General features: G+C 39.6%; 1 protein-coding gene across 1 annotated transcript in view; it reads right to left on the minus strand.

The window, feature by feature from the left end:
* LOC137255279 (serine/threonine-protein phosphatase 6 regulatory ankyrin repeat subunit A-like) overlaps nt 1-25,143 on the minus strand; it is a 57,187-nt gene that overhangs the window by 20,939 nt on the left and 11,105 nt on the right. The window contains exon 5 of the mRNA XM_067792732.1: nt 17,968-18,195. Coding sequence (XP_067648833.1) covers nt 17,968-18,195 — 228 coding nt within the window. The remainder of the gene's footprint in view (nt 1-17,967; nt 18,196-25,143) is intronic.

Consider the following 25,143-nt stretch of genomic DNA (forward strand, 5'->3'; position numbering starts at 1 on the left):
CATATCTGTGATAGTCTCGTGTTTTACTGTCCTTCCATGACAAGGTTTTACGTTCTCAATCTATTCATTTTGATATTGATATAAATTAATTTGTTCTCGTCATGATGTAGGTGCAATATTGCCGATGTGACGCTAAACATTAACTCAGTCACTTACACAAAATCAGCTCAGAGCCCTTGTCCCCTCTACGCGCAGCCCAGACAACGAATGGGACTTCTCCCAGATTCTCAGAAGGACCGCGCTCCCAGTGGAAAACCAGGGCGCTACCCGGGTCTGCGACAAGAGAGCAAGAGGTAACACACCAAGGGCACCAAGAACAATGGGGAACCTGATGTTAGTGAAATTGGGATGCAAACGAGACAGTTCAAAGGCAAGGTTTGAATATTCATCATGCTTTTACTCAATCTTGCCAAACACGTTGCTGTCAAAACGAACAGAAAATTCATCGGCTTTTTCAGAAAGGACTAGGTCAGGATTGTTGTCAGGAATTTTTTTCATTAGGCCTATTCCACAGATGTTTAAAAGCATCATTTAACGATGGGTCGCACTATAAAATAAAAGCAGCGTGACATTCCATGATGTCTATAAATATATGCTGTTTGTGCCAAGGAAGGGCATCCATTGACAAGGTGTTAGATAGTCTCTGTAAATTCATTGCATAATCGAATTTCATGGAAATAGTTTCTTTTAGAATCACATTTAGGCGATTACAAGGGTGAAGTGACTTGTCCTGAGCAGCAGGAAGGAAGCCCACAGTGTCACATTTGAGACCAACCGACTTCATCTTGGCGAGATGTTATCCATGTAGAGGAGATGGGGATCTGGGCTGAGGAGGTCCGGCATGGTACCCCTCCTCTTTATTGAGCAGAAATATCAAAGGATGGTGTTTGGAGACAGGGGAACAGTTTTTAGTACCGGTTTTGAATGCCATCAGGCCCAGGAGCTGTATTAGATTTGAACATTTTTATAACATTCCTCGAGCAATTTGGGGAGTTGTATCAAACAAACGACCTCGTTATTTTCTCGTGCATTGCCTAGTCATAATCACTGGCCCATGGCCCAGGTTACAGTTGCCTGGTATAAAACATAACTGTTTCCAGAACCTTTCATTGGCCTCCATGGGAGGCCGTTATCATGTTCACATTTTCAATTATCATTATTTTCGTTGCAGTCCAGGGATTTGGATTGTTGTGGATGATGCGGATATGTCGTTTGAACGAAGATGTCTCAACCGGATGTAGTCATCCTGGGGGCGGTGGAAGCAACTGTGGGTCGACCTGACCTGGGTCTGTCAATAACATTCCCAGTATTGTTGCATCGGGTCCATAGGTTTGAGATGGCCTGTCTGGGACCAATGAAGTGCCTTACCACCTTGCCACGTCATACCTGTCCTTGCCAACGACCGAGTGAGTAAGTGAGTGAGTGAGTTTTACACCACCCCCCCCCCCCCCCACCCCCCCCCCCCCCCCACTCAGCAATATTTCATCTATATGGTAAATAATCGCGTCTGGACCAGACAATCCAGTGATCAACAACATGGGCATCGATCTGCGCAATTGGGAACCGATGGCGTGCCAACCAAGTCAGCGAGCCTGACCACCCGATCCCGTTAGTCGCCTCTTACGACAAGCACATTCGCCTTTTATGGCAAGCATGGTTTGCTAAAGGCCTCTTCTACCTCGGTACCTTCACGGGTCCCGACGGCGTTGTGTCATTGAGCTGTCAGTATTTCCATTTTCTTGTCGTCTCTAGTGGTTCAAAGAACTGAATGTTGAGTACCATTGATGTGGCTTCTAATGCATACGGCACCCGTGAAGAGCCACCTCCTCGTGGTGGGTGCTGGGTAACGCTAAGTGCTCTTCTCCCGTGTGGATCCGGGACAGAATGTGTCCACAGCACCCCATTGCGGGTCGTAAGAGGCGACCGAATTGGGCAACCTGTTTGCCGTGGGTTGCGTCCCGTGTCGGTGGAGGACGGTAGTCTGGTGGTTGAGGGCACTGGGAGCCTGAATCGTGTTCCCTTTGCCCAACACACCACTTCGGCCTTTACTTCACCTAGACGGGTGGTAGAATCGGCCCGATTCTATCAATCGGCTGGTCACGCCAAGCCCTGTGGTAAAATTATGTACCCTTATACAATAATATGAGTAATGTAGTATACCATTTTTAAAGTCTTGGCGCATTTTTCAAACTCTATTTCAACTCCTCAAATTCATGTATATTTTTGCCTAGAGTCTTATGCCCAGAAGGCGGTGGCTCATGGGCCAATCTGGTAGATTAATTATTTATAATTCTTCTGCTGGAGTATATCATCCGGGTATCCTTGGTGCTGCAAGCTGGAGATCCGCTTGTTTTTAGCATTGTCCTTGTGATACTCCGTGGTGGGTGGGGAGCTCGGATGACGAACCAATATAACCTGAACATGGAATACGAAACCCCCTCAAAAAAGACCAAACGTCCACTTAATCATGATGATGAACCACAAACTTCAAAACAAACAGAATATTGGCCACGTTTTCTTGTTGTAGAGGCTAGTGACAAGACACCTCTGAAACTGAACCCATTTGCAATATCAAAGGGTGTTCATGGCATAGCTGGCGAGGTTAAAAACATCAAAAGATTGAGATCAGGCTCTTTGCTGATTGAATGCAGTAAAAAACAGCAATCTGTTAACCTTCTGTCAATCACTTCGCTTGTCGGTGTTCCAGTTTCAGTCACTGAACACAGAACTCTCAATACCAGCAAAGGAATAGTACGTGATAGAGATCAGTTGTTTGCAGACATGACTGAAAGTGAAATAGCTTTTGAAATGAGAGACCAAGGTGTGTTATACGTGAAAAGATTCTCAACCAGGAAAAATTCTCAAACTCAACTCACTAACACCTATCTCTTTTCCTTTTCAGCACCAACTGCCCCCAGATCAATTAAAGCCGGCTACTGTAATATCAATGTTGATATTTTCATTCCAAATCCCTTACGATGTTTTAAATGTCAAAAGTATGGCCATGGCGTCAATTCCTGTACAAGACCAGTTACATGTGCACACTGCAGTCAGCAGTCTCATACAACTGAAGACTGTGATAGTGATATCAAGAAATGTACAAATTGTTCAGGAAATCACTCATCCTTTTCCAAAGACTGTCCCATCTGGAAACAACAGATGGAAATCAATAAGATTAAATTTTCCAGAAACATCAGCTTCTCTGAAGCTAGGAAACTTGTCGAATCTAATGATGGTACAGATTCCTATGCATCCGTTGTTAGTGCAGCTTTGAAACCTAAAGTAACAACTAAATCTATAGACTGCCAAACAGATCTCACATGGATCAGCACAGAAGCACCTGGGATTTATACTAGCGAACAGGCCACACAAACTACTAAATCACTTTCAGTCACACAACATCACTCTCAAGCTCAGCCACAGTCGTCATCTCTGTCTCAAGATCGTTCAAAAGGACAAAAACCTCAAACTCAGCATAATGTTAAACCATCCAAGCCTAAACCAACATCAGAATCATCAAAAGGACAACAAAATTCGAGAATTTCAAAGGGGTCAAATAACCAGATCCAACTTTTCAATAAGTTTGGATCACTTGAACAGATGGATGTTATGGAAAACATCCAACCGAGGGCACACAGCGTTTCGCCCTCAAGGAGAGTGCGGGGTAGATCCCCAATCAATCCACCCAAATAATAATGTTTCCGAATACTCTTATACAGTGGAATTGTCGAGGACTGCGGACCAACTTCAATGAATTACAATTATTGGTCCAAGATTTTAAACCGTCAGCTTTCTGCCTGCAAGAGACTTATTTAAAGCAGAACGATACTATAGCTTTGCGCCAGTTCCAAGCATACCATTCTTTTTCTCCTCCAGGTGAAAGGGTCACTGGAGGATCTTCAATTCTTGTGAGGCAAGATGTTATCCACAGCCCTGTTGTGCTTAAGACTAATCTTCAAGCTGTTGCTGTGCGTCTGACACTTCACGTTGCTTTCACTCTCTGTTCACTTTATATTCCACCATCTGCAGCTCTCCAGCAAGCTGATCTTCAAAATCTTTATGATCAGCTTCCAAAACCATGTATTATCATGGGGGATTTGAATGGACACAATCCACTCTGGGGAGGTAGAAATACTAATACTAAAGGTAAACGACTGGAGGATCTCATCACTAATAACGACCTGTGTATATTTAATGATGATTCCCATACTTATTTGCATCCTGCTACTGGCACCTACTCTTCTCTTGATTTGTCTCTAACTGATGCGAACCTTTTCAATGACTTTGAATGGTCTGTTCACAATGATCTTTGTGGGAGTGACCATTTCCCAACTATACTTTCAGCAGTAAATCCATCTGATACTCCACCATGTACAAGGCGGAATTTCACAAAAGCAAACTGGTTGATGTTTGAAACTTTATGCACAAGCAAACTAAAACCTGAATTGTTTAGTGCTGTTGTAGACCCCATTCAGATATTCTCTGATGTTTTGAATGAAATAGCTGATGGATGTATTCCAAAGTCCTCTGTCAGTCCACATATAAGAAAACCATGGTTTAACTCGGATTGCCGACAGGCCAGAAAAGCGAGGAAAAAGGCTAAGAAATATTTCCGCCATCACCCAACTGTCCACAACTTAAACAAATTTAAAATGCTCAATGCAAAGGCACGTCGTACCTTCAAACAAAATAAACGACAATCTTGGAGGGACTATGTCTCCAAGATTAATTCACGTACGCCAGTGTCCAAAGTATGGAACATGGTTCAAAGAATTAAGGGCAAAGGTTCAAAATCTGCTGTTCACCATCTTAGGGAGGGTGATAATGTACTTACAGACAAATCTGAGATAGCCAATAAAATTGGCGAAACTCTCGCCAAACATTCTTCATCGGCAAATTATGTCCCTGAGTTTCAGCAATATCAAAAACAACAGGAAAAGGCAAAACTTAATTTCGACTCAAATAATGGTGAAGATTATAATGAAGTGTTTTCATTACATGAGCTGCATACTGCACTTGAGCAAGCTCATGACACTGCAACTGGCGATGATAATATACATTACCAGCTACTGAAACACTTACCCGAACCTTGCTTGATAACACTTTTAGATATCTTTGATCAAATATGGACATCTGGAGAATTTCCTCCTTCATGGCGTACTGCCATCGTAATACCAGTACCTAAACCTGGCAGGGATCATACAGATCCGTCAAATTACAGGCCAATATCTCTCACTAGCTGCGTCTGTAAAACCATGGAACGTATGGTGAATAATAGATTAGTTTGGTATCTTGAAACCAATAACCTTATAACAAATATTCAATGCGGTTTCAGGAAAAATCGTAGTACCATTGACCATTTGGTACGGTTAGAATCCTTTGTTAAAAATGCTATGGTGAATAAACAACATGCTGTATCAATTTTCTTTGATCTTGAGAAAGCTTATGATACGACCTGGAAGCATGGTATTCTAAAGGATTTACATGATTTTGGTTTGAGGGGCCGTATGCCTCTTTTTTATATCACAGTTTTTAAAAGACCGGCAATTTCAAGTCCGAGTGGGTTCTACCCTGTCTGATCATTACAATCAGGATCAGGGTGTTCCTCAAGGTAGTATTTTGTCTGTCACTTTATTTAGTATTAAGATCAACAGTTTATCCAAAGTTTTAAATGATTCAATTGATGGATCATTATTTGTGGATGATTTTAATATTTCTTGTTGTGGTAGAAATATGCATGCTATTGAACGACAACTGCAGTTGTGTTTAAACAAAATAAATAAATGGTGTCTTGAAAACGGCTTTAAATTCTCTAAATCCAAAACTAACTGCATACATTTTTGTAGAAAATACAAGCCTCATAAGGACCCAGAACTATCCTTAAATGGCACTCTCATCAAAGTTGTAAAGGAGGCCAAGTTCTTGGGCCTAATCTTTGTTCTCCCATTTAACTTTTCTGCCGCACATTAAATCTCTTAAAGCCAAATGCCTGAAGGCACTCGATTTGTTGAAAGTTGTTTCCAACTCGAAGTGGGGAGGGGATCAGGCGACCCTCTTACACCTATATCGATCATTAGTCCGTTCTAAACTTGACTATGGTTCCATTGTATATGGTGGAGCATGCAAAAGCAACCTGAAACTTCTTGATTCTGTCCATCACCAAGGTTTAAGACTTTGTCTTGGTTCCTTTAGAACTTCACCTGTTGACAGTCTCTACGTCGAGGCTGATGAGCCATCTCTTGACCAACGCCGTATAAAATTAACTTTACAGTACATCACAAAACTGTATCCCAATCAGTCAAACCCTGCATATAACTGTGTCTTCAATCCTCTTTATGAGGATGCTTTCAACAAGAAATCTTCTCTTGTTCCGCCACTTGGACTCAGAATTAAGCCGTTTATTACTGCTGCCGGCATTGCGCTGGAAAATATAGCTCCTTTTCGTTTTCTTTCTTCACCCCCTTGGCAACTGGTTAGACCACAGATCGATCTAACATTAACATCATTTAAAAAATCAGAAACTAATGACTTACAATATAAGCAAGCATATCACCAATTAAAAAGTAAATATAACAATTACAAATCCTTATTTACAGATGGGTCCAAGGACGGTGGCGCAGTAGCTAGTGCCACTGTCATTGGATCCAGAACAATCTCTTCTAGATTACCTGATAACAGCTCTATTTTTACTGCATAAGCAAACGCCATATTAACTGCTCTTAAATATGTTCAAAGACACCCTAAACATAAACAGTATATAATCTATTCAGACTCTCTCTCTTGCCTTCAGGCTATTAAAAATATTTCTTGTAAACATCCACTTTTAATTGAAATTATTGAATTGTACAATAATCTTGCTACTGGCCAGTGCGACATTGTCCTTTGTTGGTTACCTAGTCACGTTGGCATTTCTGGTAACACAATGGCCGATCTTGCAGCTAAAGCAGCACTCAACAAATCTGTAACACCACTTCTTATTCCATACTCTGATTATAAAGCTGCAATAAGATCTTATATCCGTGATCTGATGCAGAAGAAGTGGGACACCCAAGTGGGTATAAATAAATTACATGAAATAAAACCTTATATCGGTTATACTTACTTGGGTTGTCAGTCCAGATTTGAGGAGGTCATTATGCGACGATGTCGCATTGGCCATACGAGGTATACTCACGGTTATCTATTAAAAGGTGAGGATCCTCCGTTTTGTATCCCTTGTGATGAAAGAATCACAGTCAAGCATGTCCTGCTTGACTGTGTTGAATATTCCATCACAAGGGATAAGTATTTTAATTCACGAACTTTGAAGGATCTTTTTAATTCTGTTAGTTCTCATTTAATTATTGCATTTTTAAAAGAATTAGATTTGCTAAATGAATTGTAAATAGATAAATATTTTATGCTTGGCAGTTTGAATTAGTAACTTAGAGTGTTAGTGGTTGTATCCTCGAGGGGGGTTAAAGCACTGTAAAATTATTGTCCTCCTGAGAGGGTACGTAAGTCCCAAAACATTTCAAGTAAAATTTGATCTTCCATTTTGTCTTAGCCGTAGAATATGTGTCATTTTAATTTGTGGCTAATCTTGCTTACAATCACCAGCAGCTGAGGGGATGATGTAAATCCAGCTAGGGACCATGCAGGTAGCAGAAGTACTGTAAGTCCCCATGGCCCCTAGTATGGTGATCTACCATCAGTTGTTGGTGATCTATATAGCCTGTTTTTATATTGTATTGTCTGATTAGGAATATTTGTTTTAACTTTTCACGCTAGTTTTATTTCCTATTGTGATATTCTAGTTGTTTTACTGTCCGTCGTCGTCATATACATTCCTTTTTTAAGAATGCTCTCGTCACGATATGGCTGCAATACTGCCGATGTGACGTTAAATGTTAACTCACTCACTCACTCACTCTAATGCATACAGTCATAGGCTTCAGCTAAGGGTGATGCACAATTTCATCGTTTTAGCTGTTCACTACAGACGTGAGAGTAACGTTACGGTTTTGTTCCTTACTTTTTTCAAACGTTTTGTCGTCGCCACCCATTCAGCATGGATTCATTTGCGTCAGGTGATATTCCAGTTGTTTTACTGTCCTTTGTTGAAAGGCATTAAATAATTCATATGTATTTATGCTGAACTTCATTCTTGTTTTAATAACAAATATTGCCGACGTGACTGTAAATCCTCACTCACTCTCTCGAAATGCACGAGAAATCTCCATGATAGCTTTAAGCTGGATATATTAATGGCTACCAAATAACGATGATAGGTGAGCGAAAAGGTGATCGTATCCAGAAGAACGATGAACGTGGTGTCTCCTCCCTGACGTTCATTGTAGATCAAGTGCAGTTCTAGCGACGATGGGTAGGGGATGTCTCAGGTGTAAGGTAAACTTATAAATGCCTGTATTTAGTGTTGTTCTAAAGTCCAGTTGAAATTGTGGGTCCAAATATTTAGAGTTGCTGTAATAGTCCAATGGTTAATGGTCCATTGTGATTGTTAGTCTAACGTAAGCTACAAGATCATATAGTTATGACAAGGATTGTCACAACAGAACGTTAAGGATCGAGTGTTGTCCAATCTTGTCTATGGGATTTGATAGGAGAAATGCTTAAAGAGCACATGCCACGCAAAACCCGACTTTGCAGATTCTGATACCTTTCGGTATGGACTCACATGACCAAATTATCGAAAATGGTAAATCAGCTAACAAGGTTGAAGAAAAAACGCGACTAAAAAAAATGCAAAATACGATTTATTAAATTCACCCCCAGCTAGGGGTGAATGCTGCGCACATTATGCATGGGGTTGGTGGGTTGCAAATACAATTTTCACGAAAGTGCAGCATTAGAAAACTGAAATAGTTTAATTCATGCCTATAGAAACATGTTGATTGTGATGAGCAGCCTCTGTCACAGACAATACTCAGTGTCTGTTGTATTGACACCTATGTGTCTGCCGGTCTGTCTGCTAAAGACAATATACAATACACAACCTATATCACTGACCACTGAATGGCTCATGCACCTGTCCCTGTTACAGAGCAGGTAGATGTGGTACTTGTAGACATGACATCTTAGGATGTGTGCTGCAATTGATTGCAAACAAGCTACATCTATTTTCCACGGGTGACTGGATCGGACGGAAACCGGTGCATACGCGGATAGTCAGTTTCAAGTTGTGCTTTGTACTTGGACGAACAACAGTTTCCAGTCACACAGTAGTTCACCTTCTAATTATTTGGTGAATGGATTGAACGCAAATGCAGAGAAAGAGGACGTATATACAAAACCCAACATCTCCTTTTTATACACACACCTGAGCGTATTCGTTTTCAAAATAGGCATTTTTTCCTGAGGAACGTTTTTCCTAGACAAATTGAGGACTTTTCTTATAGTACTTTCTTTCCTAAAACTTTTATCCGGACACCTCAACAAACGAACCAGCCAATGAAAACTTTTTGTTACACTAAAGTGCACGCGCACCCGGTCTGACTGGGTTTGGTATCCCGGCTGCTTCGTTTTGAGGGTAGTAAACACCAGTACAACATTGAGCACTTTGGGTTGGCGATGGGTACGCTTCTAATTTTCTCTAGCTGTTTTCTCCCATGTGGACCCGGGACAGAATGTGTCCACAGCACCCCATTCTTGTCGTAAGAGGCGACTAAACTGGGCAACCTGTTTGCCGTGGGTTGCGTCCCGTGTCGGTGGAGGACGGTAGTCTGGTGGTTGAGGGCAGTAGGAGACTGAACCATTTTGCTCCTATTGCTCAACACACCACTTCGGCCCTTACTTCACCTAGACGGGTGGTAGAACTGGCCCAGTTCTATCAATCGGCTGGTCACGCCAAGCCCTGAGCTACAACCATGTAATGCTCAAAATTTATAAAACTGTTGCTTTGATTTTTCATGCTTGGCTATTTTGAAATTGTTAGTTCAAACCCATCATTTTATGTATGTTTTTGTCTAGAGTCGTATACCCAGAAGGCGGTGGCTCATGGGCCAATCTGGTGGAACTATTAATCTTTTAATTTTTCTGCTGGAGTATATCATCCGGGTATCCTTGGTGCTGCAAGCTGGAGATCCGCTTGTATTTAGCATTGTCCTTGTGATACTCCGTGGTGGGTGGGGAGCTCGGATGACGAATCATTACCACTTAGCAGGGAATACCAAACCCCAAACAAAAAAAACGAAACGTCCACTTGACATTGATTATGATGAACAGCGACCTTCGAAATCTGTTGACTATTGGCCTCGTTTCCTACTTCTTGAGACTCTTGATCAAACTCCATTAAAGCTGATTCCGTTTGCTATATCAAAAGGTATCCACGGAATAGCAGGAGAAATAAAAGATGTGAAACGCTTGCGTTCAGGATCTCTGTTGCTTGAATGTAATAGAAAACAACAAGCAACCAATCTGCTGTCCACTGAAATGTTTGTTGGAGTTCCGGTTAAGGTGTCTGCACATAGAACTCTGAACACCAGTAAAGGTATTGTAAGAGATCGAGACCGTCTATTTGCAGATATGACTGAGTTTGACATTGTATCGGAAATGAAGAATCAAGGAGTGATAGATGTAAAACGATTTTCAAGCCGGAAGAATAATGAGGTTGTTCCAAATAACACGTACCTGTTTTTGTTCTCTGCACCAAATGCACCCAAATCAATCATGGCAGGTTACTGCAATGTTAACGTTGATTTGTACATCCCCAATCCTTTGCGGTGTTTTAAATGCTAGAAATATCGACATGGTGTGAACACTTGCACATTGTCTGTTGTGTGTGCTCACTGTGGTGAGAAAACACACACAACGGAAGATTGTGACAGTGATTTTAAAAATGCACCAACTGCTCAGGCGATCATTCGTCATTTTCTAAACAGTGTCCTATTTGGAAAGAGCAAATGGAGATAAACAGAATAAAGTTTACTCAAAATATCTCCTTTTCTGAGGCAAAAAACTGGTACAGATATCTGATCTTCAAGAAAGTTATGCTACAGTAGCAAAAACACCATCTGAGTCTAGCTTTAAAAGAACAAAATCATCAACAGGCTGCCAAACTACCTTGACTTGGGTAAATTGCAACTCTCCACAGATGCTATACCCTGCTCTATCATCACAGACTGAGGAATCACTTCCTAGTACATCCAAGTCTTCTTCTGATCACAAATCATCATCATCTCATTCACACTCAAAGTCTCAACCGACAGCTCATAGTCAACAAAATGTTAAAAGTAAACCTAAGCCTAAGCCTGATGCTTCAAAACAACAAAGTGGCAGAGCTCCTAAAGGGTCACAAAATAAAATTCAATTGTTCAACAAATATGGATCTCTTGAAGACATGGACGTTTCCGAAAACGTCAATTCTAGGGCACATAGCTTGTCGCCCTCCAAAAGAGTGCAGGGTAGATCCCCAATAAATCCCCCCAAAAGATAGTTTATTGCAACAATATTCTACAGTGGAACTGCAGAGGACTGAGGACTAACTTACATGAATTACAGCTATTAGTCCAAGATTTTACACCTTCAGCGATCCGTCTGCAGGAGACCTATTTAAAACAGACAGATACTTTGGATCTTCGTCATTACAAAGCATATCATTGCTTTTCACCTCCAGGTCATAAGGCCACGGGAGGATCTTCCATTCTAATCAAAGACAACATTATCCATAGCCCCGTTTCACTTAATACTAATCTTCAGGCTGTTGCAGTACAACTAACTTTGCACGTTGCCTTTACATTATGCTCACTCTATATCTCTCTGTCTTTGACGTTTGCCAAAACCGATCTTCAAGCTCTCTATGACGAACTCCAGAAACCCTGTGTTATAATGGGAGATCTGAATGGGCACACCCGCTATGGGGTAGTGTAACTACTACCGCTAAAGGTAAATTGTTGGAAGACTTTTCTTCTGACAATGATTTATGTATTTATAATGATGGTTCCAACACATATTTACACCCTAGGACAGGGACCTATTCTGCTCTTGACTTGTCATTGACAAATTCAGAACTACTAAATGAATTTGAATGTCAGTCCACGATGACCTCTGTGGAAGTGACCATTTTCCTACTATTCTCAAATCTCTAACTCCATCTGATGTTCCTCCATCATCAAGGCGGAATTTTAAAAAAGGCTAACTGGGCTTTATATAAAACACAGTGTGCTGAAAAACTTACACCTGAACGTTTAAGTGACGTTCCCGATGCTATTAATGTTTTTTCTGAGGAACTGAATTCCATAGCTGATCAGTGTATACCAAAGTCCTCTGCAGTTCCACACATAAGAAAACCATGGTTCAACGATGAGTGCAAACAAGCTAGGAAGGCAAGGAAAAAAGCAGAACATTATTTCCGTCGCTATTCTATGGTGCATAATTTAAATAAATTTAAGATTTTAAATGCTAAAGCACGGCGTACTTTTAAACAGAACAAAACAATCTTTAAACAATCTTGGCAAAATTATGTATCCACAATAAGTTCTCGGACACCTATATCCAAGGTGTGGAACATGGTCCAGAAAATCAAAGGTAAAGGTACTAAATCTACTGTCCATCATCTTAAACATGAAGATCAATTGCTTACTGATAAATCAGATATTGCTAATAAACTGGGTGAAACCCTTGCTAAACATTCTTCCTCTTCTAATTATGTACCTAAATTTCAGCAATATCCAAAACAACAAGAAAAGAAAACTATTAATTTCAAATCTGATAATGGGGAAGATTATAATGAAACGTTTTCTATTCATGAACTCCATACTGCTCTTGATCAAGCTCATGACACTGCTAGTGGAGCTGATAACATACATTATCAACTCCTGAAACATTTACCAGAATCCTGTCCGAAAACTCTCCTAAATATTTTTGATGATATTTGGACATCGGGTAACTTTCCTCCTTCATGGCGTGATGCCATAGTAGTACCAATACCTAAACCTTGACGTGATCATACGGATCCATCCAATTATCGTCCGATTTCATTAACTAGCTGTGTTTGCAAGACCATGGAACGCATGATAAATAATCGACTAGTTTGGTACTTGGAAACAAATAACCTTATCACAGATATACAATGTGGTTTCCGTAAAAACAGAAGTACTGTCGATCACTTGGTGCGTTTAGAATCATTTGTGAAAAACGCGCTGATTAATAAACAACATGCTGTCTCTATCTTTTTGACCTTGAGAAGCCATATGACACAACCTGGAAATATGGCATTCTGAGAGATTTACACGATTTCGGTTTGCGAGGTCGTTTGCCTCAATTCATAGGCATTTTTTTCAATTTCAAGTCCTCGTGGGTTCTACCCTGTCTGGTCATTACAATCAGGATCAGGCAGTATTTTGTCAGTCACACTTTTTAGTATAAAGATCAACAGTTTATCAAAAGTTTTAAAGGATTCAGTTGATGGATCGTTATTTGTGGATGATTTTAATATTTCTTGTCGTGGTAAAAATATGCATACCATTGAACGGCAACTACAGTTGTGTTTAAACAAGATTAAAAGATGGTGTCTTGAAAACGGCTTTAAATTTTCTAAATCGAAAACTAACTGTATCCATTTTTGTCGTAAATATAAACCACATGAAGACCCTGAACTGTCTCTAGATGGCACACCAGTTAAAGTTGTGAAGGAAGCTAAGTTCTTGGGTCTCATTTTTTACTCACACTTAACGTTTTTACCGCATATTAAGTCACTTAAAACTAAGTGCCTGAAAGCACTTGACTTGTTGAAAGTGGTATCAAATTCTAAATGGGGAGGGGATCAAGCTACCCTTCTCCATCTATATCGATCTCTCGTGCGTTCTAAACTTGATTATGGCTCCATTGTCTATGATGGAGCCTGCAAAAGCAACTTAAAACTATTAGATTCAGTCCATCATCAAGGTCTAAGACTTTGTCTTGGCTCCTTTAGAACCTCTCCTGTTGACAGTCTATATGTTGAGGCCGATGAACCATCTCTTGCACAACGCCGTATCAAATTATCTTTACAATGTATCACAAAACTATACTCTAACGAATCTAACCCTGCATATAACTGTGTCTTCAATCCTCTGTATGAGGATTTATATATCAAAAAGTCTTCTCTTGTTCCACCTCTTGGGCTCAGAATAAAGCCGTTTATTGGTGCTGCTGGACGATATAGCTCCCTTCCGTCTTCTTTCCTCTCCCCCTTGGCAGTTGGTTAAACCACAGCTGGATCTAACATTAACTAAATTTAAAAAATCAGAAACGAATGAGTTACAGTATAAACAAGAATATAATCAATTGAAATATACATATAACAATTACAAATCCTTATTTACAGATGGGTCCAAGGACGGTGGCGCAGTTGCTTGTGCTACTGTCATTGGATCCAGAACAATATCTTTTAGATTACAAGACAATAGTTCTATTTTTACAGCAGAAGCGAACGCCATATTAACAGCTCTTAAATATAGTCAAAGACACCCGAAACGTAAACAATATAATATATTCCGACTCTCTTTCTTGCCTTCAGACTATTAAAAATATTTCTTGTAAACATCCACTTTTAATAGAAATTATTGAACTGTATAATACTCTTGCTACTGGCCAATACGACATCGTCTTTTGTTGGTTACCCAGTCACGTAGGTATTTCTGGGAATGTGATGGCCGATCTTGCTGCAAAAGCAGCACTCAACAAATCTGTCACACCACTTCTTTTTCCATACTCTGATTACAAAGCCCACGTTAGATCTTATATCCATGATCTGATGCAGAAGAAGTGGGACAGCCAAGTGGGTATCAATAAATTACATGAAATAAAACCTTACATTGGTTATACCCACTTGGGTTCTCAGTCCAGATTTGAAGAGGTCATACTACGACGATGTCGTATTGGCCATACAAGATTTACCCATAACTACCTGTTAAAAGGTGAGGATCCTCTATTTTGTATCCCTTTTGATGAGAGAGTCACGGTCAAGCATATTCTGCTTGACTGTGTTGAATTCTCCATCACAAGGGATAGATATTTCAATGTCAGAACCATCAGGGATCTTTTTACGTCTGTTGATTCTCAGTTAGTTATTGTTTTTTTAAAAAGAAATTGATCTTTTGGTTGAATTGTGAGTAATATGTTCTGTAAATAGATGTATTTAAATCATTGGTAGCTTAGATTAGTAATTTGTATTGTTAGTGGCTGTACCCTCAAAGGGGGTTGAAGTATTGTAAAATTATTGTCCTCCTGAGAGGGTACGTAAGTCCAAAAACATTCGATGTAAATTTAAGTTTACCAGGTTTTTAATCGTAGTATTCTTGTCATTATAAATTTGGCTAGCATTTCGTACACTCGCCAACACCTGAAGGGATGGTGTAAATCCAGCTAGGGTCCATGCAGGTAGCAAAGGTACTGTAAGTCCCCATGGTCCCTAGTATGGTGATCTACCTTCTGTTGTTGGCGATCTATAGCCCTTGTTTTATAATGTATTGTCTTCTTTAATTACAATGTTTTAGTTTTTCATGCTGGTTTTATATTCATGTCTGTGATATTCTAGTGTTTTTACTGTCCTTTGAGGACAGTTTTTTGTATTACACATATATTCCATTTCAGTGTTAAGTTCCCGTCACGGTATAGCTGAAATATTGCCGATGTGACGTTAAATGTTAACTCACTCATTCACTCACTCTAGCTGTTTTCTTTGCATAATCGGAAATGTGTATTACATATCATGAACAAACTATAACTGTGTCTTAATTATGTTTGGGATTTTTTTTCGTTTGTTTTTGGTGTATGTAATCTTAAAATACCGACCACTACCTTGCAAACAGGTGGCCTTTCCAGATCGAGTCTTCAAACATCGTTGCCCGAAACTGCACTTGGGTGAACAGGAACCAGCTGATACCTTCCAATAGTAGAAAGAATTGGTGTTATGTGTTTTTACAAAGCTCATTTGTAATTAGGACTTCGTGCCTTTAGGCACTAGACCTGTTGTAATCATTTGGAATATGTTTTACAGATTATTATGTTTTCTAGATTACAAATAGTATGCAGAAGAGAGATCATCATCAGCTCAGGGCCCTTGCCCCTTCTTGCCCAAACAGCGAACGGGACTTCTCTCAAGAAACGCTACTTAGTCGAACCCACCAAGAACGTTGCGGAAAATATGTAGACTCCCCAACACTGCAGCCATCTGAATTACCCGGTGTGTCAGAAGGACTGTACTCCCAGTTGAGAACCCGGACACTACCCTGATCTGCGCCAAGAGATCAGGAGATACCAAACCGGGGCACCCGGAGCAACGGGGAGCCTAACGACAGTGTACTTGTGATGCAAGCGATACATTTGAAAGGCGAGGTCAATCACTCTTCCCACTTGTAACTTGACCGATCGATTCATCATTAGTAACCTTGTCACGTATCAAGTGAAGGGTATTACATTTGTCGAGTCCAAAAGTCATGCCATTCCATTTGTAAAAAACTCAACAAGGAGAATCTGCTCTTAAATTGGTAGCAAGGAGCTCGATGTTAACCTTGGGAAGGACATGGGTAAGAAGCGTTCGAGATCTGTGCTGAGGAGGTTTGGCATGGTAACCCTCCTCTTTATTGAGGTATGTATGTCAAAGGATTTAAACAAAGACAAAAAGCAAATGATTGTGTTTTATTCTTTACCATAGCAAACCTTTTTGATAATATATGGAGAATTGACTTCAGTACCAATGAGCGCCATGTTTACATACAGGGATAGAATATTTAACCTAGGAATGGTCATGCTATTTGGGAACTGATTACCTTTCCTTCTAGTCCAAGAGATAAGGCCTTATTTATTTACCTTAGAGGTCCAAAAGGTTTGAACACTGGTTCCTATGGAAAAATGTCTGAATTGTCTGAATATGTCAGTCTTACGAGTCAAAACTTGACCAATTTTTCACTAGAGGGCGCTGAAGTCATGACTCAGCAGTTTTTTCACCCACTACCCCACCACTGGAAACTTTCATTTTTTTTAAATATGAAATAAAAAGAAAGGGTAACATATTGCATATCATATGAAAGCCAACACCTTTCCTTCCTTGCTAGTGTTTCTCTTTTTACTAAAGAATATCTTGTCTGTTTGGACAATTCAAAGTAACGGAGTTTCACAAAGATGGTTAACTTGTTTTGTGTTTAGCATGAGAAGTACAATAATTATTGCTAATTATCGATATCAGTCCGGAAAGAAACAATGGCTTTGAGTAGAAATGTTATATCATCAATATTTGAGATTCATATAAACACTAACGATTAGTCCGGAACAAACCAATGACGTAGACAAGAGATGTCATGTCATTATTGAGAGGGGTTTTATGCCCGTACCCATCACAAGGGATGAATATTTCAATGTCAAAACTGTTAAGGATCGTTTTACCAGTGTTAGTTCTCATCTAATTATTGTTGTTGTTTTTTAAAGAAATTTATTTCATGATTGAAGTTTGATTAATATATGTTGTAGATAGATGTATTTTAATGATTGGTAGTATAAATTAGCCACTGGTATTGTTAGTGGCGGTATCCTCAATGGAGGTTAAAGTGTCGTAAAGTTATTGTCCTGTAACGGTGTGTAAGTCTCAAAACGTTCACAGTATAAATTTTGCTTACCCGGTTTTAAACGTAGTATATTTGTTCTTTTAAAATTTGGCTAAACATTCGTACAATCGCCAGCGGCTGAGGGGATGGTGTAAATCCAACTAGGGTCTATGCAGTTAGCAAAGGTACTGTACGTCCCCATGGACCCTGGTATGGTGATCTCTACCTTCAGTAGTTGACGGTCTATCGCATGTTTTTATATTGTATCGTCCTCTATAGTCAAATTGTTTTAGATTTAATTACTAGTTTTAAATATGTGTCTGTGATAGCCTGGTTGCTTTACTGTCCTTGGTTGACAGATTGTCTTTATATGTTCTCGTCACGATACGGCTGAAATATTGCCGATGTGATGTTAAATTTTAGCTCATCACTCACTCACTCTTACTTACATCTGAAAGACTCCTTGCAAAGCTGACAAACCCGTCCTTCATCTTGGTCTTCCTTGATTCAGTTCCTGATACACGACAGGTCAAAGTGTCAATATTGTACTGAATACTCAAGCATTGACCTCTTTCAGCACATTTCAACTGGCACAGTTTGATGCCAATGTTCCTCATAATGACAGAACCATCCCTTTCAGTCGTCGAGGTTTTACACTGCTTCATGCGCGGTGCTGAAAATGCAACCATCAGAATAACAGTTGCTTGGAGGAACAGTTTCAAACAGTAACTCACATACCTTGATATCATGTTGAAGTGATTTCACCTGTTGTCAACAGGACACGATCAGGTTGACTATTTTCACCAAAGTGTGGTGGCCACCTTCGCACAGCATACTAAACAATGTACACAAATGTCTGATGTTACAGTAACCACAAGACTATTTTCACCAATGTGTGGTAGCTACCTTCACATAGATGGCCACACATTTCTGATTTTACCATGGACAGTTAACACAAGACTCTTTTCACCAGCATCTGCACACAGTGTAGGACACCAGTGTCTGGAGATTGCCACACGTGTGTGGGGCACTAATGTCATGAGATTACCACACGTTGTAGGACACCAGTGTTTGGAGACCATCGGGTAGACAAACAATACAGGTGTATTGACAACTGTGTCTATGACTTTGAACGATCCAGCAAAGTCTTCGACAAACGTGGCAACTGAAGGAGGGATATGTTACGGCAATGAACACACGTCGAACAACTCAAGTGTCGTCAACAGATTTTACGGGCACGACGAATAATGTGATATATATGTAGAGTACGACAGTCCGTTTTTCCTTACAAATCCAAACTTTACACAGCTTAACTGCTGATGCAAAATGCCTCCTAACTACATTTAGACAAAAGATGGTATCTATGCCCTAAGTGTAGCTCCCTTTCTGCGACCTGCATAAATATTGAAAATATAAGAGAGCTAGTTCCCCGGTCCGACATAGATCGATGCTCATGGTGGTCTAGAGTCTAGTAACATACTGCCAGAAAATTACTCAAATCACCGTTAGAAAGTGGATGAGTGACAGTGAGTGAGTTACAATTTATCGTCACATCGGAAATATTGCAGCCATATCGTGACGGGAACATGTAATTGGTTTACATAATAATTGATGGTAAATTATGAAAACCTGTCATCGAAGGGGAGTAAAACCGACTAGAATATCACAATATCAAGAAATAAAACCAGCATATATCTCTAAAATAAGAATTCAAATCATGACAATGCAATATAAAAAGGGGCTGAGAAAGGCCAACAACTGAAGTAGACCACCACTCTACGGTAGTAAGTCCAACTTTCAAAGTCTTGATCAACCATACTTTTTAATCCTAGTAGTTTTGTTATTGTAAATTCTGGCAAAATCTTCATACCCTCGTCGGCGCAGAAGGGATGGTGTAAATCCACCTAGGGTCCATTCACTATTGTCCAAATAGAGATATTAGTGTTACCTTTCCACACTAGTTTTGATGTGATTGTGATATTCTAGTTGTTTTATTGTGCTTTGACGACAGGTTTTTCTACAATACACTTATTCCATTTTAATGTCAAAGAGTCCATGCAGGTAGCAAAAGTACTGCAAGTCCCCATGGTCCCTAGTATGGTGATCTACCGTCAGTTGTTAGTAATCTATACCCGTTTTTTTATATTGTATTGTCCTCTATAGATAAATTGTTTTAGGTAAAGTTACTAGTTTTACATTCTTTTCTGTGATATTCTAGTTGTTTTACTGTCCTTTGACGACAGGTTTATTTATGAAATACATATCTTCCATTTCAGTATTAAATGTCCTCGTCACGATATGGCTGAACTATTGCCGATGTGACGTTAAATGTTAACTCACTCACTCACTCATTGCATTGTTTTCTATCCGTTAAAAGGGTTCCATTGAGCTATTAAACTATCTATAGCTATTGAGCTAGGATTGTTTTCTCTATTACCGTTCCAAGATTGATGGTACATATGGGTATCACATTTATTAGAAACACAGGTGAAAACCACATATATCTACAACGAGCAAAGGCCACATTCACGATATACAATCACAATAGGTTTTTATTGTCAGGTCGACCATTTTCACGGCCCACAGATCAACCGTCAGCTTCGATGAACGAGGTGACGTTCAAAGGGTCTTCTGGCAAAGACTTTGGCTTCTAATAACCAATTGCGCACTGTCGGTGCAGTCCAGGAATTTGCATTCTTGTGGATGATGCGACCATGTCATTTGAACGACGATGTCTCAACCTGATGTAGCCATCCCGGGCGGCGGTGGTAACTGACCTGAGTGTGTCATTATCATTCCAAATAGTGTTGTATCTGGTCCATAGGTTTGAGATTCTCTGTCTCGACACGCTGAAGTGCAACCTCATATTGCGACGACGCCCATCCTTGTAAACAGGTGATGGTGTTGCGTCGTTAAGATTCTGTGTCCTCCTGAGAGGGTACGTAAGTCAACAAACATTCAAAGTAAATTCAAACTCTCCGCCTTTTTAATTGTAGTATATGTGTCTAAATGTATGTCTAGATGTGCCTAATTGCTAAGGACCGAGGGGATGTAAATCCAGCTAGGGCCCATATGCATAGAGGAAGCTAATGAACTGTAAGGCCCCATGGCCCCTAGTATGGTGATCTACCTTCAATCGTTGGTAATCTGTAGCCTATTTTTATATTGTATTGTAATATATAGTTCAAGTATTTTAGATTCAATTGCTAGTTCTATATTTTTATATAGAACTGAATACTGTCCTTTGTTGTACTGTCCTTTGTTGACAGATTTATAATTTATATATGATTCTTAATATTTTATCACTTGATTTATTTACGATATGGCTATGATATTGCCGATGTGACTTAATTCATTCACACACTCCTTGAGCTTCTGTGAGTCTTTTCATTCTATAGTCGTCATACAGCAATGCATGTGGAGTACCATTGATGTGGCTTTTTAAATCTTAGTCCCATGGTCCCTAATATGGTGAACTACCTTCTGTTGTTGGCAGTCTATAGCTTTTTTCTATATTGTATTGTCCAAATAGTGATATTATTTTTAACTTTCCATGCTAGTTTTAATTCTAATTGTGATATTGTAGTTGTTTTACTGTCCTACGTCAACAGCTTTTTATGATATACATTCCATTTCAGAGTTAAATGTTCTCGTCACGATATGGCTGAAATATTGCCGATGTGACGTTAAATATTAACTCACTCACTTTTAAATCTTAGTCATAGGCTTCAGATCATTGCTATACACAATTTCATTGTGCACGTGCATTTCATGGACGTTAATTGTACCGATTCGCTGCTGACGTGAGTGATACGTTATGTTTTTGTTCAACGTTTCTTATTTTCAAGCGTTTGGTCGTCGGTACCCATGCCCCTTCATGTTGGTACTTAGCATCGGTTGGTTTGTGTCAAGCTTAAAATTCAAACTGTAAACGTTCTTGTTTGAAGAATATATATCATTCGCCGCTATGCATTGTGTCTTGGATTTGCATCGCATATGGTGACCTGGTTTCTTTAGCAACCAATGAAAGAAATGAAGTGTCATGTTGCCAATAAATAAATATGTCCATGCATTTTCACACTGCAAAAGTGTGTCCCATATATGGACGTGAACTTAAATCAAGTAATTTATTAGGCTTAGATGGCGGAAGATCAACCTCGTAAATCTTAAAATTCACTCATGTGATTTAAAAGCTTTCATGGAATAAAACCATACTGGCTTTTGTATGAATCAGTGTGTATTAACAAATTGAAATCTGAACATTTCATGGGCATTCTTGATCTCATAAAATGTTTTCTGATGAACTAAACATGCATCAACACATGACTTTTGTCAACACAGGCATCCTACATGTCAACACACACGTTACACATATCAGCACAAACACATCCCACTTGTCATTACACGTCACACCTTTTACCATACATATACTGTCTGTGAACACACACACACACGCACGCACGTACACTCACACAGACACACACATCAAACCTGTCTGTCACAAACCACACTTGTCAACAAGCACATCACAGCTATTACTCACATCACCCCCTCAACACATACATCACATTTCTCAATACACACATCACACTTGTTACACAATAACCTCTTCTTGAATAAAACAAGAGAAGCGTCACCAGAAGATCCTATCCTATCTATCACGTCTCGAAGCAATTATGACACCTGTCATTTCACGTCAGAACTTTCAACATACGCACTACATCTTTCAACTCTCCAGTCGACACACACATCACACCTGGCAATATACAAATCACACCCTTCAACAGAAAAATCAGCACAAACACATCACATCTGTAAACACACTTCACACCTGTCTGTCACACATCACACCCGCCAACAGATAAGACAGCACAAACACATCACACCTGTCAACACACTACAAACATGTAAAGATACGCATCACACATGTCAACATGCACATCACACCTGACGTTTTTCAACACAGGCATCCCACACGTCAAAACACACATCAGACCTTTAACTGCACATATTACTTCTATCAACACAACCATTTCACCTGTCAAAGCACACATCACACATGTCAACACACATTACACACCTTCCAACATACACTACACATTTGTTAAGATACGCATCCCACCTGTCTACAAACAAATCAGATCTGTGAACACACACACTTCGCACCTGTCTGTCACACATCACACCTATCAACACATATATCACACCTATCAACACACACCGCACTTGTCAACACAAACATCAACACACACACTTCGCACCTGTCTGTCACGCATCACACCTGTCAACAAACACATCACAGCTGTCACCCACATCATCCCTCTCAACACATACGTCACATTTTTCAATACACACATCACACCTGTCACACAATATCCTCTTCTTGAATAAAACAATAGTTGAAACTGAAATAAAAAGCATCTTCAGAAGATCATATCTTTCACTCCCAACCAAAACAATTCATCAAACTGTCACATATAATGCTTTTTAGTGAGAGAAGTTCTAGTCTTTCTGTACGACACCTAGTCAGCTATCAAACCAATACCTTGGAATTTAGATTGTTATATCACATATACATGAGCACGAACCACGATCAAAACTGATAGACACGGAAAGGCGTATATATTCTAGAAGACCATAAGTAGTAAAAGATATCAACCTGTTTTGTGTGCACTGCTTTATGAAAGAATGTTTCTTTCTTAGTATTTTAGAGATATAATCTGTGCGTCATTACCCGGCTTTCAACACACTAAACACACCTGTCAACACGCTTCTCGACACTCACATCACATCTGTCACGTCAGACCTTTCAACACAAGTACTACACCTTTCAAAACTCCAGTCCACACACATATCACACCTGTCAACACACACATCACACCTGTAAATATACACATCACACCTGTCAACAGATAAGTCACCACACACACATCGCATCTGTCAGCACACTACACACCCATCAAAACACCAATCACATCTGTGAACACACACACTTCACACCTGTCTGTCACACATCACACCACACACATCAGACCCGTCAACACTCACACTACACCTGTCAACACACACATCACACACTCACATAACACTTGTCGGCACACTCATCACACCTCTCAACACATACATCACATCTCTCAATACACACATCACATTTGCTACACGATATCCTCTTCTTGAATGAAACAATGGTTGAAACTGACATAAGAAGAATCCTTAGAAGATAGCAAATCCAATCTTCCCCTCTCTGCCAAAACAATTCATCTGACTGACACTTATTGTACCTTTTATTGAGAGACGGTTTAATCTTTCTGTACAAGAGTTAGTGAGCTATCTATCCAAAACCTTACACTTAACTTTGTTATATCAGATTACATGAGCACGAGTCATAATCAAAATTCTAGAAGGTCAAAAGTAGCAAACGGCATCAGTTGCAAACCTGTTCTTTGTGCACTGCTTCCTGAAAGAAGATTTATTACTTTCAGAAATATGACCTTTACGATATTACATGATTTTAAACAGAGTTAAAGATAGAGTTATCGACGCCATGGAAACAGTAAAACAAGTCATAAAGAAAACACTTTGTTGACTGGGGCTCAGTCACCTGGGCCTTCACCTACATAAGTTTTGGAATGGGCATGGTTCCAGTATTCGGTTGTTCATGCAATACCCTGTGTTACCACGATATGATGCTACACAAAAAGTGATAAAGAATTATTGCATGATATTGATATTGTCAAAGAAGATCACCCGATTGAGTTCCCATCCTTGATCGGTGCTAAACATACATGTATATCCAAGTGCATTCATGGTTACCCCATAACATGGTACAAATACACGTGTTTCACATTCACCTTTGAAGACAGTTACAAGACAAATATATACTTTGAAACAAATCATCAATGTCTAACACATCTAATGTTTTACTTCAGTGTAATTTTAACAGTGAAGACAATGCATGAAATTGTGTCTTCTATTTAAGAGGAAAAAATGAAATAATTTAAAGCTATCCAGATTATTAGAACCAGATTTCTAGAGACTTCCTTAAGATTTTCAAATGTTCAGCCAGTATATCTTTGGAATATATTCAAAGAAGCGTCTACTTCGCGTGGTCATTTATTCTTTTCAAACTTGGCACAGCATAATTTACATGTATAATGTTGCTTGCTCTACTGCTTTCAAACTCAGAACTCTGTCATTTTTTCTGTTCCCTCCAAATACGAGGGCAAAGAGGACCAGTCTGATGAACCGACACTCGGTACCTTTCTTTGACAAACTAAGGCACCCAAGCAACTGTATACGCTATGCTGTGATTTTTGTTCTATCAGAACAATGGAAAATCACGGCATTATCATATTAAAGAATGCTCCGAAAAGAAAGAAAAATGGACGTTTGTCCATTGTGACGTCACAGCTGACCAATCTCCACTGAGATTGCTACTTTCAAGACAATATTAACATGTCATCAATATCTGTTACTAAACTTACACGAGGTCATCAATATCTGTTGCACATTAAATTGCACTTTCTCCTTCAAATCAGGAAACAACAACAACGACAAGGGTCATCAACATCGGTTACCCGTTCGGCATTAACTGCAGGGTTCCCTTCACTCATTGCAAAAC

Source organism: Haliotis asinina, chromosome 11 (genome assembly GCF_037392515.1).
Source record: "Haliotis asinina isolate JCU_RB_2024 chromosome 11, JCU_Hal_asi_v2, whole genome shotgun sequence".
Lineage (NCBI taxonomy): Eukaryota > Metazoa > Mollusca > Gastropoda > Lepetellida > Haliotidae > Haliotis > Haliotis asinina.